At 60.6% G+C, this 19,587-nt stretch overlaps 1 protein-coding gene across 1 annotated transcript; it reads left to right on the top strand.

The window, feature by feature from the left end:
* Window positions 1–2,104: 2,104 nt before the first annotated feature.
* Window positions 2,105–19,140, top strand: ASAP3 (ArfGAP with SH3 domain, ankyrin repeat and PH domain 3). The gene is given in 27 exon segments (XM_064635018.1): window positions 2,105–2,335; window positions 2,337–2,417; window positions 5,716–5,788; window positions 6,334–6,479; window positions 7,985–8,059; window positions 8,348–8,397; window positions 8,655–8,781; window positions 10,675–10,760; window positions 11,504–11,579; window positions 11,713–11,799; window positions 12,070–12,179; window positions 12,404–12,473; window positions 13,062–13,149; window positions 13,655–13,703; window positions 13,798–13,982; window positions 14,085–14,218; window positions 14,605–14,699; window positions 15,003–15,183; window positions 15,474–15,559; window positions 15,668–15,783; window positions 15,874–15,941; window positions 16,091–16,198; window positions 16,331–16,577; window positions 16,671–16,959; window positions 17,485–17,629; window positions 17,793–17,915; window positions 18,182–19,140. Coding segments are annotated over 27 exon segments (3,012 nt in total). The 5' UTR covers window positions 2,105–2,293; the 3' UTR covers window positions 18,257–19,140.
* Window positions 19,141–19,587: the final 447 nt, after the last annotated feature.

The following is a 19,587-nucleotide window of genomic DNA, read 5'->3' as shown; positions in this document are numbered from 1 at the left end:
TCTAAGCAGCAAAATGCTGGAGTCATTTGGGAGGAGGGAGGTGTTGGGCTGTTTTTGTTCCTGTTTTCAAGCACAAAAAAGCCTGTTTGGGGGCTTTTTAACTGGCCAGCCTGCTCTGAAGGCACTGGTAGAGAAGGGGGTTGAGATGAAGCCATGAAAACAAGTCTGACCTGCTCCAATCGGTGATTTCCAGCCCAAATCCACCTGGGATGAGCTTTCGCCTGAGCTTTCACCCCTTAAATCAGGAGCATGGGATGGGGGTCAGGTCCCTATGGATACTGGGGCTGGATGGGCTCATGCACCCTGATTTCAGGGCAGGTTTGGGGGCTGCAGAGCAAAATCCTGGGGGAGCTGTGCCCGTGGAGGATCCTTCCCCTGCCTGCTGTCTGTCCTGGGGATGCCAGCAGTGCTGGTGTCACAGTGATCAGTGGTACCAGGGCATGGTGGTACCTGATGTCTGGTGGTCCCCAGTGATGCCAGTGGTACCTGGTGATGATCAGTGGTCCCCAGTGATGCCCAGTAGTGACTGGTGACTGTTGCTGGTACTTGATCTCCAGTGGTACCTGGTGATGTCAGTGGTACCTGAGCTTGTGGCACATAGGTCACCTGGTGAGGTGGAGGAAGAGGAGGAGGAAGAAAGAGGAGGAGGAAGAAAGAGGAGGAGGAGAGCCCCGGGCCAGGTAAGCCAGGCGAGGGGCACAGAGTGCTGTAGGCACTACCCTGTCCCCATGTCCCCATCCCCGTGGGGCTGCGTGTCCCGCAGGAGCTCGGGGGATGTCCCCGGGTCGTGTGGCCCCCCCGCAGTCCCCGGGCCGGCCAGGAGGTGGCAGGGCCACCCCAGCCAAGGGACCGCCCCGGCCCCGCGCCCGGAGGGACCCCGCGGCGCACCGGGGGAAAGAGAAGGTTGAGGGAGGCTCTTACCCATGGGAACCCCCAAATCCCTCCTGCTCCCGTCCTGCCTGGGCTGCAGCCTCTTAACCTTGTGTCTGCCAGAGCCCTGCTCTGCTCAGGGATGTCCCGGGAGCTCGGCAGATGCCCGATCCCCTCCAAATTAGGGCGGGCACCCCCAAACCGTGGCTTGCCGGTGCCTGAGGGATGGAATCTTCACAACCATTCATCCGAGGCCTGTGATGGTATCTATTCTCTACACCCTGGTCCCTCACAGCACCCCAATTACGCCGAGATAGAACAGGGCTTAGGCTGGACCTGATTAGACACAGACCTGAGCTTTACTGAGCCCCACCCCTGGCTCAGTAAAGGGGTCGAGGGTTTGTCACCCTCTGACAAGGGGTGAGGGGTGCTTGGCGCGAGGGGCGTGGAGGGGTCTGCAAAGCACACTCACCCCTATATTGGCCTCTCCCATGGCAAACCAGCCCCACTGAGGCTTTTTGTCCCCTTCTGTTCCAGTTTGTCACCAGCCCCGTGGTGAGATGTGCTCGGTGTCTGTTCAGCCTCAGCGCCTCTCCCGGCGAGTCCTGCGTGTTCCTCCGGAAGAGCAAATAACCAGGAATGGGACATCAAAATCCAGCTCCTTGGGCCTGTGAGGGGTGGGATAAGTGAGAGGACAGTGGGCTCAGAGGTCCCCTCCAGCGAGACAAAGGACCGAGGGCTTTGGGAATTGTCCCCTGCTCAAGGATTGTCCCCTCAGGGTCTCAGGAAGGGCAGGATGGGGGCAGCCTCCAGTTAAACCAGTGCCCTGGGGGACTGGGTTTAATCCCAAGCCATCCTTTACTGCGTCTCCATCTCCTGCCGAGCCGGGGTGAGGTGGCTGAGGGTGCCTGGGAAAGGTGAGTGTTGGGGTGAGCGGGTCCTGGGTGCCTGGGAAAGGTGGATGTCGGGGTGATGTGAGTGCTGCCTGCCTGGGGAAAGCACCCAGCCGTGCCGTGGCGAGACTGGAGGGACTGTAGTGCAAATCCAGCCAGACCCCGGGGTTTTCCGTTCCTCCCCACACCGCACCGGGAGACCCCGCATCCTCCATCCCCCGGTGCGGGGGTCGCCTGGGGGGGTTATTTGGGATCCCGGGGGCTCTTCGCCTTTAACGGGCGGGCGGGCGGGGCCGCCTCGTGACGGCGGCGGGGCGGGAGCGGGCGGAGGGGACGGAGGTAGGGAGGGAAGGAGCAGCTCCCGGTGCGGCGCGCGGGGCTCCCGGTGCGGGGCGCGGGGCGCTGAGCCGGGCTGAGCCCGCACCCCCGGGGCGCTCCGCAGGGGGAGCCCCCCGCGCGCTCCCCGTGCCCCCCCCCAAGCCCCGGTGCCCCCTCCCCGGTGTCCCCCCCGCCCGGTATCCCCCCGCACCATGCCCGAGCAGCTCAGCGTGGCCGAGTTCTTGGCCGTGACACGGCGAGGATCTGAGCTCCCCGGCCGCCGCCTTCGCCTCCAAGATGCAGAAGTGCCGGGGGGCGGTGGGGGCTCTGGAGGAGGTGAGCGGGGCCAAAGGGGCTCGAGGGGGTGGTCGGGCTGCGCACCCCACCTGGGAACACCCCCCCGCACCCGTAGGTCCTGATCCCTTGATGCTTGCGTCTCCCTCGGGTTTCTGTTTTTTTGGGGTTCCTCCCCTTCACCCCGACACCCTAAGGCAGGTGCTTTGGGACCCTCGGGTAGGGAAGTTGTTTGCATTAGCCAGCTGCCCCAGCGTGCGTTTTTTTTTGGGGGGGCAAAGCCTGTAGAAATGGGCAACAGGCTTTTTTTAAAGCCTCCTTTAAAGCTCCACGTGCCTCCCGGCGCTGGGATATCCCCCCATCTCCCCGGGCCCGGGCATCCCCCTGCATCCCTGGGGCCAGAGCATCCCCCAGTCCGATGATCTGGGCATTCCCCTCTGCCCCTCCTGGGACCAGGGCATCCTTCTTTTTCCCCTGGATCCAGGGTAGACACTCCCTTCCCAGGGGCCAGGGCATCCCCCCAGAGCATCAGCTCCACATCTTCATCCCCTGTCGAGTTCCTGTGCTGCAGCTGGCTCCGATGGGACTCGGGGAGGTTCCCCGAGATTAAAGCCAGGGGAGTATTTTTAGGCTCCCCCCAATATTCCTGGCAGCGTTTGTGGGAAGGGCGGAGGTGGCAGGGGGTGCCTTCGTCCCCCTTCTCCCGCCTGGAATAAAGGCAGTTTCCAGCTGGTCCTGTGGCTTTTGCCAACTCCTCTTAGCGAAGGAATGGCTTTGAAGGAGAGCCAGGGCTGGCGGCGAGCGGGGGGCCCCAGGTGCCGGGGCTTTGGGATCCCTGGAGGCAGTGGGAGGGGTGTCCTGGGGCTGGAAATCTGAGGACACACCACGGGGCATCCTGGTCTCCACCAGTACGTGCTGGTCACTGCCGTGGATCTCCTACCATGGATCTGCCTCCCAGCTGGGAAGGGGGAGGCAGCTCCAGCCAGGAGGGAGCAGCAGGAATTTTGTTTGGCTGCTCGGAGAGGCTGTGGGTAAAGGGGACTGGGATGGGGGGAGAGGCGTCCCCCAGGAATGGCAGGGGGTCTCTGTGGGCTTGGCTTAGTAAAGCTCCAGTGAGCGCGAGAGAGCTGGGAATCGTGACTGGTGTCATGTGCCACGGGGGCCACGGGGCTGAGCCCCCGTCCCACTGGAGGCTGCAGGGAGGGGACCAAACCACTGCCAGGCCTTTGGCATCCCCTGTCCCAGCACGAGAGGAAGAGGGAAATCCAACTAAACCAGCTCCACACCGCCCTCAGAACCCTGATGGGGAGATAGCATCAGCCAAGGGGGATAATCAGCCCTGGGTTTGGGTGTGTGTGTTAGAGGGGACCGGGCACCTCCAGGCCAGGACAGGGTGACATGGCAGAGGCTGCTGGTGCACCCAGTGGCAGAGCTGGCAGATGAGCTCCCAGCTCCCCCTGTCCCCCAGGGCAGCACCACATCCTGCTCCCAGCCTGGCAGTTTGTCACCCCGGCCCTGGCACCCGCGGCGGCTCCTTCGCCGGGCGGCACGAGCCAGTGCCGGGGGGGGATGCAGAAGAATGGCCCCCATTGAGAATCCTGCCTGGAGTCCCCAGGCTGGAGCCCGGGGATTCATCCCTTCCTCCATCCCACAGGGAATCCCTCCTGCTCCTGGCCCCACTGTCCTCAGCTGCCCCATGAGCTGGAGCCCAGGGGTGATGGGTGTTATGGGGGGCTCCAGAGGGCTGTCCCTGTGCAGCCAAGGCCTGTGTTCCCAGCAGCCAGCCTGGTGCATGGGGGATGCCAGTGTTGCTGCTGGGGCAGCAACATGAAGGGATTTCCTCTGCATTTACCACCCCAGTGCCAGGCTCTTCTGCCCTGTCCCCGCTGGTAAACTCATGGACCCAATCCCAAAAGCCTTATGTCCGTCCCTGCTCCATACCAGCCCCATAATTCAGCCTCCTGCAGCGTGAGGTGGCACCAGGATGAGCTGCCCCATCCTGGACACTCAGAGCAGTTTCTTCCCTCATTTTCCCAGTGATGCATCCAGAGCATCTTGTGCTGCCTCAGTTTCCCCTTCTTGTGACTATGCCAAGTTTGCAACCCTGGAGCATCCAGGCATCCAGCCCCAGCTTCCCCCCCGAGGCAGGGAATCCCTCTGCTCTGGAGGGCTTGGTGTGCCTGGATTTGGTGCAGAGAGGGGCCATGGGGGGCTTTGGTGCTCCCCAACATCCTCCCCATTGTAGATGCATTGCAGGACCCCTCTGGGCGGGGGGTTTGGCTCCCACCTCAGCCCCAGTTCCCTCCCAGCCAGCTCATCCTGGCCAAAGCTCATCCACAGCATCCCATCCAACGAGGAGGGCCTGGGAGAGCGGCGCTGGAGCCAGGCTGACCCTGCTGTCAGGAAATCAGGCCTTGACATCAGCCCCAAAACCTTCGGCAGAGCTCAGAGCAGAGAGAGAGCCTCTTTATTGTAATTCCTCCGCGGTTTCATCCCTCGCCCTTCTTGCTGTTCACACCCTCTAAATATTTCCAGCCTGTTATCATGGCTCTGGTACCTGCAGCCAAGCCACCCTTAACCCTTTCCTGTTGCTGTGTTCGGCTGCGATGCTGCGGCCCCTTGGCCTGGGGTGGGGCTGGGGCAGAGTTTGCTGTGGTGCTCAGGGTGCAAACGGGGGCTGTGCAGGTAGGGAAGGATGGAGGGACTAGGCTGGGGATGGGGAGGGCTCCAAACCAGTGCAGGATGTGGCTGGTGGGGCTGCAGGGAAGCTCACGGTGCTGGGAGCCACAGGCAAGACCCTACCTGAGCTCGGGGCAGGGGGGATTGTGGAAGGGCACATCCCTGGTTGTGGGGTTGTTGTGGTTTAGCACACAACTGGCACAGGGGTTTATGGGATTTAGGTCGCCATCAGCAGGAGGTGAATCCTGGTTTTGGCTCTGTGGGAAGCTGGGCTTGTGCTGTGCCTAGTCCTGAGCTGTGGGGATGGGCTGATGTGATGCCTCCTTGTTAGTTGAAACAGCCCCTGCAAGAGCCAGGGAGGCATTTTCTGTGGTTGCTGGAAGCTGCTGGGATCCGAGGAGCCTCTCACCCCCTGCTACCGTCTTGCTCAAACCCTCCTCTCCAGGGGCAGCCAAAGCCCTGCCTGGCAGCAAAGCTACAGGGACCGGCTGGACGCCGTGGCTCCAGCACCCCCAGGATGCCTCCAGCTCCTTTCCCAGCCCTGGGAGCTTGGATCCTGCCCCACACATCTGCATGGCAGAGCTGCAGCCTTTCCAAGGGCCAGCTGGGCTGGGGGAGCTCGGTAACGAGCTCCGTTTGTTTTCTCTCTTTGCTTTCGCAGAGCCTGGATGGGGACCAAGCTGTGCTCCAGAGGATCAGGAAATATGTGAAAGCCATTCACATCTCCGGGCTCAGTGAGTTGGGCTTCAGGAGGGCATCCCTGGACCATGGGGCTGGGGGTTGCTGGGACAGTCCTGTTCTCCACCAACACTGATCACACCGGACAGTGGGGTGGCCATGGGTGCTGGCCAGTGAAAGGTGACGTAGCTGCATGCTAAGGTGCCAAAACTTGCCTTAAGACAATATAAAAAGGGAAACTGAGAACCTTGGGAAGGTTGTTTTGGACATTCCAGTGCTGTCCTGCAGCAGGATCAGCCCAGCTTTGCTACGGAGGGATGGGGAGATGAGTGCTGGGTGCTGGTGGGACTTCACGATGTGACCCAGCAACATGCTAAGGTGCCAGAAAACGTCTGAAATATACGTAAAAAAGGGAAACTGAGAACCTTAGGAAGGTTGTTTGGGGCACACCACTGCTGTCCTGCAGCAGGACCAGCCCAACTCTGCTGTGGAGTGAGGGGGAGGTGGGTGCTGGGTGCTGGTGGGACCTCACGGTGTGACCACGACGTGTCGGGGTGCTGCAGGGCCACCCCATGTCCCTCTCTGGTGTCTCCCCCTGCAGCCCACGTGGAGAATGAGGAGCAGTACAGCGAGGCCCTGGAGAACTTTGGCAACAACCACCTCTCCCAGAACAACCACGAGCTCTCCACTGGTTTCCTCAACCTGGCCGTCTTCACCCGCGAGGTCACCGCGCTCTTCAAGAACCTGGTGAGCTGTCCCAGACCTGTCTGGGTTTGGACACACCCCCCCCCCCAGTGCAGCCCCCTTCCTCCCAGCTGCATGCAGCAATCCCCACCTCCCATCCTGGGGCTTGGGGGCACATTCCCAGTGCTCCCAGACCATCTGATACCCTCATTACTGGATTTACAGCTCATTCCCAGCTCCCCGGGGCCGCCGACCCTGGGATCCCATGGGCAGCTGGGGCTGCTATTTTCAATTTTTTTCCCTTTTTTCTTTCTTTCTGTTTCGTTTTTTTTTGCCTCACGTCAATTGCATCTCTGATCTCGCTTGCCAAGAGTAAATCAAAGCCACGCTGGGCCGTGCAGTGGGGCCGTGGGGAGCAGGCAGAGACGGACGCGAGCGGAGCCGCCGGCGCCTTCCCCACCTCGGGAATGGCTCCGCTGGAAAACTCAGTTCCTGAACGGAGCCGGGTCCGTGCACACCCAGCAGCAAAGCCCCACGTGGCTCCCTCTTCATTCCCTTTCAAATCCCCCTCTCCGAGGGGTGTTTTTGGTCCCTGGCTCTGCTCAAGGAGGAGATTGATTTCTGCTGCCCTTCCCCCAGCAAGAATCTCAGATTTTTGGCGTCTTCTCTCCCAGTTACCCCAATCTGGGCCTCCCTGCTCCTCCCCTTCCCCATCCCGCCTGTCCCAGCCCACCCAGACCCCCGTGCTCCAGTGGGGCTCTGCAGAACTGTCCTGGTGGAGGAGTCAGATCAGTTTTGGGGGCCCCCACCTCCTGCCCTGCATGCTGCCGAGCTCAGTTCTGTGCCAGGACCCTCACCCAGATCCCAAAAGCTGTGTTTCCCCTCCTGGAGTCTCCCTGGAGCTGTCAGGAGCAGGGTGCCCCATTCCCACTCGTCTGGGGCCGGTCCTGTGCTCCAGGGCTGGGTTTCTCCTCAGGTGCTGCAGGGGACCAAAACCCTTTAAAAAAAGATCTGGGTGCAGTGGGGAGGTCTGGTGGGTGCTGGAACTGCTCTCACAGCTTTAAAATGGGATGCACAGAGGGATTCCAGGACTCTGGAATGTCTGGAGTAGGCTCCTGTGTCCCCACCATGGACCCCTGCACGGCACTGCTGGGGATGGTGGTGGCTGCTCTGCTGTCCCCAAACCCCAGGAAAGAGGGACATTTTGGGAAGCCCCTTTGACATTGGGGGTGCTCTGTGCATCATGGGGCTGTGGAGGGGCTGGTGGCATTACTGGGTGTGGGGACAGGGACGAGGTGTCGATGGAGGGGGAGCAGTTTTGGTTTTGGCAGCCGCGGTGCTGATGTGGTTTGTGGGAAGGGCCCTGCGTCAGACATCTTGCAGCCAGCTCCAACAAGCCCCAGCCTGCCTCGTGCCTGGATCCTGGATCCAGCCCTGCTTCCAGCCTCTTTAACCCTTCCCAGGGCAGCGATGGAGCTGGAGGGAGGTCCCTGGCACCGGAAAGGACCTGGGGCTCCAGGTCCCCCACTCCCCCCACTGTGGGGTAACCCCATCTCTGCCTTTTGCAGGTGCAGAACCTGAACAACATCGTGTCCTTCCCCCTGGACAGCCTGCTGAAGGGGCAGCTGAGGGATGGCCGCCTGGTGAGTCCCCCCCAGCCCTGTCCCCATCCCCAGGGTCACCCATGTGGGGACATGCTGCAGTGAGACCCCGGTATGGGCTCAGCTCATGCCTGTGGGCAGAAGGAAGGAGCAAGTACCAGGGGCTAGAAGGGAGCAGTGAGGGGTGATGGGAGCAAGGGGTGAAGACCCACTGGGGACATCCCCTGTCCCCACAGGGTGCAGTGATGCAGAGCAAAGCCTTTGGCCACTTCAGTGCCACCAGCTCTGTCACCTTCCCTGACCTTCCCCCCCCCCTCTCCTTTGCCACAGGACTCCAAGAAGCAGATTGAAAAGGCCTGGAAGGATTATGAGACCAAAGTGTAAGGAACACGCTGCCTCCAGCAAAACTTACCTAAACCCTGCTCTGCACAAAGGTGTTTTGTCCCTGGAATGGAGTCGGGCACTGATGGTGCCAGTTTGCCACTGGGAAGGCTCCGATCCAGCCTTTTCCAAAGGGGAAAGGGACAGGGAGAGGGGCTGGAGATGTTTCTCCTGATGCCATTCCCACCGTAGCCTCCAGCATGGGGCACCCCTCAGAGCAGGGATGTCTCCAGCCCACTGCCATCCCATTCCACAGGGGGAAGATGGAGAAGGAGAAGGAGCGGTCCCGCCTGGCCGGGGTCATCCAGGCCGAGCCGGCGGCCGCCGAGGTGGCCGAGGACATGCAGAGGGAGCGGCGGCTCTTCCAGCTCCACATGTGCGAGGTAGGGACTCTCCTGGGGGGATACAGGGATTGTTCATCTCCAGGGGGATCGTTCTACTTAACCTCTGTGGGGACACCGGAGCCTGTCCCTGTCCCTGCCACCAAAACAGCCCCATGTGGGTGCTGTGTGGGACCCTCGGCTGTCCCCGTCCCATCCCTGCATGGGATCCTCGTCCCATCCCCGGACTGGGGTCCCTGTGGGATGCAGCTTCAAGAAGTACCCGTGGTGCCTCATGAAGTCCCCCATGACCCTTCTCTGCAGTGGCCCCACCCGTGTCCTCCCAGCCCTGCTCCTCCCCCTTCACTGGGTGGCACTTGAGGCAAAAAGTGAGTTTTTTGGTTTTGGTTAGGGGGGCTCACGAGTCACCCCGGATCCCTCTGGCAGTCCCAGTTGCTGGCAGTCCCTGCTCAGGAGGTGAGATGGGAATAAGTGAAGGATGGAGACAATTCTGGGCCCCCACAGCGAGGAGGAGCCCAGGTATCCTGGCTCCAGACACTCGGCAGCCCCACAAACCTCTTTAAGGTGACACACAGAGCAGGGAACAGCTCCCCAGTGGGTTGTTCCAGGGCTCTCCCACGTTCCCGAGGGCCAGAGCCCGGTGCTGCCTGTGCCCCTCCCAGCAAAGGGCAGGGGGTGAGGGGAGGAGGCTGCGCCCGCCGGGGAGCTGGGACAGGGCCAGATGAGTCACTCCCTTGAATAGCTCCACTGTGGGATAAATAACAGCACATGGAGAGGCGGGAGCTGGAGCCAGGCACGGCGGCTGCGTGCGAGTGGGGCACGTGCACGTGAGAGCTGCTGCTGGCCCTGCAAGTGGGGGGGGGCAGCTCTTCTTGGGGGGTTTGAGGGGCATGTGATGCACGTGGGTTTATAGGGAAGTGGGTTTTGCTGCTTCCTGGGGTGGGAACGTGGTCCTGTTCCACCCCGCGGGGTGGTTGTGTCTCCCCACCGTGGGCCATCTTGCACCCCCAGGGCTGTGGGTGCAGCTGGATCCGGATCCGGGGGTGCTGGGAGCATCCCTGTGCAGGGCAGGGACATTCCATGGGAGCTGGGCACGTGTGGCCTTTCCCAGGTGGGACTTGGTTCAGGGAGTGCAGTGCTGTGACAGTGACTCAGCATCTCCTGCTTGCACGGGGCAGTTTAACAACCCTCTGCAGCCCAGTGACCCCTCAGGGTGTTCAGAGCGCCCAGGGCACCGGGAGACTCCATTCCAGAGGCTCTATCCCTGCATGGAAAGCCCCTGGAGCTCAGGGCTACCTTCCCCTCCCCTCGCCTCCCGCTCAAAACCATTCCAGCAGCTGGAGAAGAGCTCGCAGGGGGAAAATCTCTCCCCCTCCTCATTTTGCTCAGGGTGAGCGAGACTCTGGGTCTTTCCTTCCCTGCCTGCAGCTGATGGATGGGTTTGATGCATGAAGCTGAAATTCCCCATCCCACGGGACACCTCGGCAGACCTCCAGGGCTGGTGTGCTGCAGGTGCTTGCTGCTTGGAATCTGATTTTTGGGAATAAAAGGGTCATATCTTAAAAAACTTTTGGGATTTTTTATTTTTTTCCTTTCCCCTTCACGAGCTGCCTTGAGTTTTGGTTATTTATTAACTCCAGAAGTAATGAGCAGCAGGAGAAGCGTGCTTGGCTGGAAACCCCGGAGGCCTCAGCCCTTGAACTTTCCAGCTCTTGGAGAACTTCCAGAGCCAGGTTTTTTGAGGGTGGTCCCCTGTGAGCTGCCTTCAAATCCAACATCGTGACTCGACTCCTTGAAGCCCAGCCAGTGTTTTAACCCTCCTCCCCGTGTCGGGAAGGGAAGCAAGGGCTGGGCAGGCTCTTGCTCTTTCCTCTGGGAATATTTTCAGCTGGTCCTTGTCTCCATCACCTAATGGGGTGTCTTCTCCTCCTCCAGTACCTGCTGAAAGCCAGCGAGTCTCAGATGAAACAGGGACCAGATTTCCTGCAGAGCCTCATCAAGTTTTTCCATGCTCAGCACAAGTAGGTGCCACCTGGATAAAAGTGGGATTGTTGTCACCTTTGGGAGGTCCCACGAGGGTCTGGGGGCTCCTTCTCCCATCCCAGCTCCATAAAGCTGTTGATGGAAGTGCTGGGCAGAGCCCAGGTTGCATCTGGGGAGTTGGAATGTGCTTTTTGTTGGCTTGAGCAGCTGTAAACGTGTCCATGGGGCTGGGGGAAGGGGGTTGGCTCGGGATATATCAGATGATTTGGTTTCTGGATTAGATTTCCAGGGATGAGTTCAGCTGAGAGGCTCCAGCATCAGCTGTGGGGCTCGTAACGAGGGTGTTTGGAGCAAGGATTAACATCCCCTTGCCTTTCCCATCGCTCCATGAGGCTGGAGTGGGTGCCATCATCTCCTGCAGCTCTCGAGTGGGCAAACTGAGGCAGGGGGGACAGTCCTGCTGGTTAAAGGCATATCCTTGGCTGGGGCTGTGACCCAGAGACCCCCAGATGTGGCCTCCAGCAGAGCTGCTCCCCAATGAGACGAACTGGGATTGACCAAGAGGCCAATCCTGCATCCCAGACAGCCCAAATATGTGGGGTATCCAGATCCCAAGGCCTTTGGTGGGCTCTGTCCAGAACCACAAAGCAAGGGCAGCTTCCCAGCGAGGGGTTTGCCATGATCTCCTGCCACGTTTCCTCTAAAAAAAAAAAAAAACAACCCTCTTTTTTTTCCTCCATCCTCCCTGTCTGCATCTTAATCACCCTCAACAAACACCCAGTTTCTTCCAAGATGGCTGGAAGGCTGCCCAGAACCTCTACCCCTTCATTGAGAAGCTGGCTGTGTCCCTCCACGCGGTGAGTCCCCCACGCTGCCATCCATCCATCCATCCAGACGTGTCCCATGGGATGCCACCCCCCCTGTGCCCATGCCAGTCCCTGAGAATGCCCCTGCTCAGCACAGCAGTGGTGGCAGCTCCTCCCTTTGCAGCTCCACCAAGCACAGGAGGAGGAGGTGAAGCAGCTCACACAGACCCGCGATTCCCTCCGCAGCATCCTGCAGCTGGAAAACAAGGAGGTGAGACCCCCCGGGATGGGCATGGGAATGCTGGGAAGGAGCATTGGGAGGGTGCTGGGATTAGGTTGGGGATGGGGAGAAGCTAAGGAGCAAAGGAGACATCCGTGGGAGCAGAGCAGGAGCCCCTGGGAGATGTTTGGATGCTGGAAGGGCACGGGGGTCTCTGGCATCCTGCTGGACACTGCACTCCACATAAGGATGAGGTCACTTGGAGCAGCCACTCCTGCACCTCTCACTTTGCTTTTTAACTGCCTTTTTTTTTTTTTTCAGGAAAACCTGAGCAGGAAGAACTCTGGCAGTGGCTACAGCATCCACCAGCACCAAGGGAACAAGCAGTACGGGACAGAGAAGTCGGGATTCCTGTACAAGAAGAGTGATGGGTAGGGATGAGTGTTATCCCAGAGAGCTCCCAGCTCCATCCCGGTGTTGGGATCCAGAGCTGGGATCCCCACAGCCCAGAGCTCAGCAGGACATTCTGTGCTCTGTGAGTTGCAGGAAGCACAGCCCCACAGGATCGTGCCAAGGGCTGCCGTGGGAGGTTTGGGATGCGGATGTGGGTGATCAGGGCTGTGAAACCCTCACTCTTCCTCTTCCTCCTCCTCAGGATCCGCAAAGTGTGGCAGAAGAGGAAGTGTGGTGTAAAATACGGCTGCCTGACCATTTCCCACAGCACGGTGAGGAGCGGGGCGGGGCTGCAGCCCTGACCCTTCTTTGTGCACCTCGGAGCCTTGGTGTCCGTCGTCCATTGGATTTCAGATCCCTTTCTTTCAGGTTTAGTTTTTCCCAGACTGGTCTCAAATCTGCCTGGCTTAGAATTTAGCACAAGATGGGACTGGAAAGCCTAAAGGGGACCCCCCTTGTCTGACAGGGGTGCGTGGGAGGGAAGGGGGGGTTGGTTGGGGCAGCGAGTTGGGCGATGAGGGTCCAGACAAGCCCAGAAGGGGCTGGGGTGGGTTGGGAGGGAGGTGCTTCCCCCTGGTGTTGGAGGCTGGAAACTGCGGCAGGGAGAGAGGACGTGGGCCAGGGACATCTGAGAGCCCTGTTCTCCTGCAGAGGGACCCTGTTCTCCTGCAGAGGGACCCTGTTCTCCTGCAGAAGGTCAGACAGGGTCCGACTCCCCTGGTTATCCCAAGAGGAACTGTCTGTGCTGGTGGTTGTCCCGCCCCACAGTTGCCGTCAGAGATGGTGATGCCCAATCCCTTGGTGATGCCCATCCCACCCCTCCCAGTCCTTTAACCCCTCTCCATCCTCTCACCCTGCAGATTAACCGTCCCCCTGTCAAGCTGAACCTCCTCACCTGCCAAGTGCGGCCCCACGCCGAGGAGAAGAAATGCTTTGACCTGGTGACACGTGAGTGCCCAGGGCAGGGTGCCATGGCTGGGGGGTGGTGTTTGACCCTGAGACAGAGGCTGTGGTGGGAGCTCTCCCTTTTTGGAGTGGGTTTTCCCTCTGAAACCCTTTTAACCTGGCTCTGGATGCCTCCCTGGCTGTCTTTACAGAGGAAGGACCAACCTCTCCAAGATCGAGAAAGCTCAGACAAAAAGAAGTTGTGACAGGGCTCAGGTGATAGGGGAGTGATGTGCAGTGATTTAATTTTTAGTTAAGCAGCTCCTTTGGAGAGATTTTAGAAGATTCTTGCTGTCCTGGGCATCCCTGAATCATAGAATAACAGAATCCCAGAATGGTTTGGGTTGGAAATGACCTTAAAGCCCATCTTGTTCCACCCTCTGCCATGGGCAGGGTCACCTTCCACTAGGCCAGGTTGCTCCAAGCCCAGTCCAACCTGGCCTTGAACACTTCCAGGGATGGGGCAGCCACAATTTCTCCCCTTTCCCTTCTCTCCCCATCCCTGCAGACAACAGGACATATCACTTCCAAGCGGAGGACGAGCAGGAGTGCGTCGTGTAAGTGCCACAGCCCATCCCCACTCCTTGAGGTGCCAGATCCTGCTCTGCCTTTCCCATCCTCCTCCTCCTTCTCCTCCTCCCTCCTGCCCAGGTGGGTCTCAGTGCTGCAGAACAGCAAGGACGAAGCCCTGAGCAATGCCTTCAAGGGGGATGTGGGCAGCGGGGCAGCGGCGGGCGCCGGGGTGGACGGCGGCGTCCAGGAGCTCACCAGGCTGGTCATCAGCGAGGTGAAGAACATGCCAGGGAACAAACAGTGCTGTGACTGCGGGGCCCCGGGTACGTCAGGGTGCCCCTACCCCCCCTGGGTGTGGGTCTGGTACCCACGGGGGTCACAGCATCCTGTGTGATGCTGAGCCCCCCGTGCTGCTCCCACCGCAGACCCCACGTGGCTCTCCACCAACCTGGGCATCCTGACGTGCATCGAGTGCTCCGGCATCCATCGGGAGCTGGGTGTGCATTATTCCCGCATCCAGTCCCTCACCCTGGATGTCCTCAGCACCTCTGAGCTGCTGGTAAGCTGCTCCCTGAGCCTGGAGGTCTCATGGCCGCTGGGAATCGCCCTCTGCGGCTCCCAAACCTTCTGGGATGCAGAGTTTATTCTTCCTCCTCTGTCCCCAGTTTGCTCCAGTGCTTGCTAACTTGCTCCAGCTTTCCCAGTGTGGTGGTTTGGGCAAGGGGGGGGCCTTTACAAACCTATTTCCTAAAGAGGGGGATGCCGGAACTGCTCCCTCCTAAACCAGACTTCCTCTGCCGTGAAAGATCACCCCTAGGGGAGGTGCTGCTCTAGAAAAGTCCTGGGTGGATCCAGTGGATTCCTTCCCTCCAGGATGTGATCTGGCTGGGGCAGGGGGAGTGTGGCCAGGAGGGCTTGTCTCCCCCCATCCCTCTCTCTCCATAGCTGGCTGTCAGCATTGGGAACACCCGTTTCAACGAGATCATGGAGGCCACGCTGCCCACGCAGGACTGTCCCAAGCCCTCAGCTGGCAGTGATATGTGAGTTGGGTGCAGGATGTGGGCTCAGCATGGGCTAGGAGGAGGAAGAGGAGGAGGAAAAGGAGTGCATGGTGTGTGGTCTGCCCTTGCTTCCATGCCCATCAACTCTGAGACAGTCCAGGGATGTGAGAATGGAGGATCCTGATGTCATCACCTGGATTTTGGTGGGGGATCTGCACCTCTCTGGAGGTTTCCCCTTGATCCCAGGGCTTCAGGAGAAGGGAGGAGCTCAGGGTGCCCCTGGCTGTGGTGGGAGCTGGAGGGTTCTGGTCTCCATGCCCACCCAAGCCCCCCTTCCCCCAGGGCTGCCCGCAAGGAGTACATCGTGGCCAAGTACATGGAGCGTCGCTACGTCCAGAAAAGCAGCCGGGACGATCCCCACCGCCTCTGGGAAGCCATTCGTGCCCGGGACCTCCTGGCCCTGCTCCAGGCCTTTGCTGAGGGGCACGACCTGGCCAAGCCCCTGGCCAGCCCCGAGGGCCAGGTGAGCCCCACACCTACCAGCGTGGATGGATTTGCCCCCTCTGGGGTGCCTGTGCTTGGAGTTTTCTTGGGCTCTGGGTGGAGAGGTGCCCCTGGGAAGATGAGCATCCCTCAGGTCCAGCTTTCCTCTCTCCTTCAAGTTGTGGGAGATGAGAGTATCCTTGAGTCCAGCTCTGCTTTTCCCTCCATGTCATGGGAGATGAGCATCCTTGGGTCCAGCTCTCCTCTCCCCTCTGTCCTGGGGGAGATGAGCACCCTGAGGCTCATCTCTCCTGTCCCCTCTCGTGGCAGGAGGCAGGTGAGCTGGCGCTGCACGTGGCCGTGCGCCACGCCGACAGATCCTCCCTGCCCTTGGTGGACTTCATCATCCAGAACGGGTGCGTCCCCAAGTGCTCCCGGTGTCCCCTGCCCTTTCCCACACGGGAGGGGTGTGCAGGAGGCCTGTGTGCTCTCAGGCCTTGACTCTCCTGCCGGTGGCCCTGCAGGGGGACGCTGGACCGGGTGACGCAGGACGGGAACACGGCCCTGCACTACAGCGCGCTCTACAACCAGCCCAACTGCCTCAAGCTGCTCCTGAAGGGCAAAGCCGCCTTCACCACGGGTACGGGGCTGGGACTGGGGGTTTTGGGGGTCTCTGGTGGGAGGGACAAGGCTGTAACCTGGATCTGTCCCCCTTTTGTCCCTCGGGCAGCGAATGCGGCGGGTGAGACGGCTCTGGACGTGGCGAGGAGGCTGAAGCACAGCGAGTGTGAGGAGCTGGTAGGTGTGATGGAGGGATTGGGGGAGATGGCTTGGGATGGGGAGAGGGGACCAAAGCACCTGGGGAGGGCTGGCATGGAGGTGGGGGGCTGCTGGGGCCTGTTCCCTCTCTGCCAGGACTCCTCTGACCTGTCCCATCCACCTGGCAGCTGGAGCAGGCACAGGCAGGGAAGCTCTCCCTGCAGATCCACGTGGACTATGACTGGGAGCCACCCTCAGAGTTCCCTTACGACAGTGAGGACGAGCTGGAGGAGAAGGTACCTCTGGGAGGGGACAGCACATCCTGTGACAGAGATCCCACATCCCCAGTGGGGGGGCTGGGGGAGTGCAGACCCTTTTTCGGGGCTGGTGGCAGTGGGGCATCCCTGGACCCACGTGCCTGCCCCCAGGTGAGCCCCCTCCAGCGCTCCTTCAAGGGCACGTCCCCGCTGGCTGCCAGCCCCCCGCCCGCCTGCCCCCAGACCCGCTGGAGCTGCGTGGGGGGGATGGACATCACCAACAAGACCTACGAGAGCATCCTGGTGCCCTCCCGCCCCGCGCCCCGCCGGGCCCACAGCGAGGAGATCCCCCCGCCGCTGCCCCTCAAAAACCCCACGCGGGGCGGCTCCCGCCCCAAACCCGGCCACAGCCCCACCGGTGAGTTGGGGTGGGGAGGGGTCACCCGTGGTGGGGTTCTCCCTTCAGCAGGACACCGATTTATTGTCCCCGTTGTGTGTGTGTGTCCCCCAGAGCGCCCCGAGCTGCCCCGGCAGGCGTCAGAGCCGCACTTCTCCGGGCCGGCGGAGGCTCCGGCACCGCGCAGCCTCCCCTCTGCCAGCAGCACGGGTGCCCTGGATGGCACCCCCGGCCCCCCGGCCCCCGGCACCCGCAGCCCCACCGAGAGCCGGCGGGCAGCCTACTGGGAGACCCGCTCCGAGAGCGACGCCAGCAGCACCCGGAGGGGGCCGGAGCTGAGCCCCCCGCCCGGGCAGCCCCCGCCGGGCAGCACAGCCCCCGACATCCCCCCCGTCAAGTTTGGGTAGGGACCCCCCCACCTCCAGGCTGGGGGTGCACTGGGTGTTGGGGGGGGTCATTGTGGTGGTTCGGTTTCAATTGCCCCTTGTGGAGCAAAGGGGTTCCCACCCCCTGGAGACCCCAGAGGAGTTGATGCTGCCACTGGGATGCAGGATGGGATAAGAGCAGCCATGGGGGTTGTCCCTGGAAAAGGTGATGCAGATTATTTGGGGGGTGACACCCAGACCCCCATGCAAATTATATTATTATATAAAAATTTACGTAATAGTATAGATGCATTTTTATATAATATATAATGATATTTATATGTTATATAAAATATTACATGTTTTTTCTCTCTTTTGGGAAAATGTGGTGGGATGGGCTGGTTTGAGGGAGTTACTGGGGTCCCTCCCTCTCCATCAGCATCCAGGGGGATGTGGGTCCCATGGGGGAGCCCTGACCCTACTGAGACCTCCCAGGGAGGAGGACAGGGAGGGGGAAGGCACCAGTAGGGAGGGGGTGACACTGTCCCCGCTGTCCCCCACAGCTCCGAGAGCACCCGCTCGTACCGGCGCATCGGCGGTGGGGTGGGCAAAGCAGGGCCGGCCGTGTCCCCCCCCAGCCCTGCTGGCCCCGAGGACCCTGCTCTCAGCAAGGTGCCCCCTGTGCCCATGCCCAGGAGATTTGCTCCGGTAGGTGCCACGACTCGGGGGGTGTCACCCTCTGCATCCCCGAGCATCCCTGCTCTCCTTATCCTGGGGCTGCAGAGAGGGAAGGATCAGGGGTGTCACATCCCTGCACCCCTCTTGGGAGTGACTTTGGGGGGTCTTTCACCCGTTTTCCACCCCGTTTTAGGCCAAGGGGAGGCAGAAGCGGGTGAAGGCGGTGGCTGACTGCAAGGGGGACAAGGCCCGGGAGCTGACCTTCTCCAAGGGGGAGGTGATCGTGGTGACACGGGAGGAAGATGAGCAGAGCTGGGTGAGTGTCACCGTGGCACAGGTGCTGGGATCCTGATCCTGGTCCTTTTTTCCCTCTGGAGGTGGCTGGGGCGTTCCTGGGGGGCATGGATGGGGGAATCCTTCGCCCATCTGTGCATGGAGTAGGGCTGGGAAGGCTTCAGCTGCTGTGTCACCCCGGCTTAGCCTCTCTAAATTCCCCTGGGAGTTGGGATATCAGCCCCAAAGCTTCTCCCATGCCTGAGATGGGACTCCCCACCCCTTTGACCCCCATCTCTGCACCCCCAGGTCGGCTTCATCGAGGGTGACGGCTCCCGCACCGGGGTCTTCCCCGCCAGCTTCGTCCACCTCTTGCAAGACTGACGGGGCAGTTTGTCACTGTCCCCTCGGCCAGGACCAGAGGCAGCTCCCTGCTGGGGGCTCAGCAGAGCCAGACCACAGGGGACACATGCCAGGACCCTGGCATGGGACCACTGCCCTCCAAGGGGGCTCAGAGACCACCCACTGGGAAACCCGTCCATGCAGGGCAGCGCTGGGGAGCTGAGGGGCAGAGAATGGACACGCTCGCTGCATTGGTGGGCTGAGGTTTCTGTGCCAGCCCCTGCTCCTGCTGCTCTCCTGTCCTTCCCAGGGGCTCTGCTCATCCCCAGGGATTTCTTCTCCCTTCCTCTGCAAGGACTTGGGGATGGGGGAGCTCCACCCTCTGCCAAGTAGTCATGGAGCCCCCTCCCCAGCCTGGGGGGAGCAGGGCTGGGGGGCAGCCGTTTCCCCCCAGCCTCCTTCTGTACCCCAACTGTGAAACCTTTGGGATGGGCAAGAAGTAGGAGAGGGCTCTTGCCCTCGCCTGGCTGGGCTGGAGGGTCTCCACCCCAGACTTGGAGCTGCCTGGGCTGGTGGGGCTTGGGGATGCTCCAAAGCTTCCCCAAAACTCTAGTGAAATGCCATTCCCTGATTTTGGGGGGGTAGGAGTTGAGGTGGCACCACAGAGCCCCTGCCCCATGTCCCTCACCTGGGGTGGGTGCTGGATCACCGCCCCAGTCTTGGGGGCCTCTCCAAGGGAGTTTTTGCATTATTTTTCTGGGACCAACATCCCCTTGTGCCAGTGTCCCTTGGGACCCACCTGCCTCTGTACCCCCCCAATTTACCCTCTCCCCCTTCTCATTCCTGTGTCAAATGTTTCATCTCAAAAAAGTCTTTTTTTTAAATGTTTTCTGTCTCTGATTTCTAATAAACCATCGTTTTTGTAAGGACCTGGTGCTTGGGGGGGGGAGGCAGGGCTCGGCAGGGCTGTGCTGGGCATCAAAACCTGCAGGAGGAGCTGGGATGTCATTTGTCATCACACAGTCATGGAATGCTTTGTTTTGGAGAGGACCTTAAGGATCATCTCGTTCCACCCGCTGCCACCGGCAGGGTCACCTTCCCCTGGACCAGGTTGCTCCAAGCTCTGTCCAACCTGACCTTGAACACTTCCAGGGCTGGGGTGTTCTCAGTATTGGAATATTCTAATACGTGGAATATTCCAACGTGTTGGGATATTCCAGTATAGAATAATTCCACATATATTGGGCTATTCCAACATATGGAGTATAAAGACAACCCCCCCCAGCCCCCCAAGCATCTTGCCGCCGCAGGACACCAACTTCGGGAAGAGCAGAGTTTGCCACGCAGCACATTCCCCCACCCGCCGTTCCCCC

Source organism: Pseudopipra pipra, chromosome 24 (genome assembly GCF_036250125.1).
Source record: "Pseudopipra pipra isolate bDixPip1 chromosome 24, bDixPip1.hap1, whole genome shotgun sequence".
Lineage (NCBI taxonomy): Eukaryota > Metazoa > Chordata > Aves > Passeriformes > Pipridae > Pseudopipra > Pseudopipra pipra.
The sequence above is the reverse complement of the archived record's forward strand: the minus strand, read 5'-3'. Positions and strand labels throughout refer to the sequence as shown.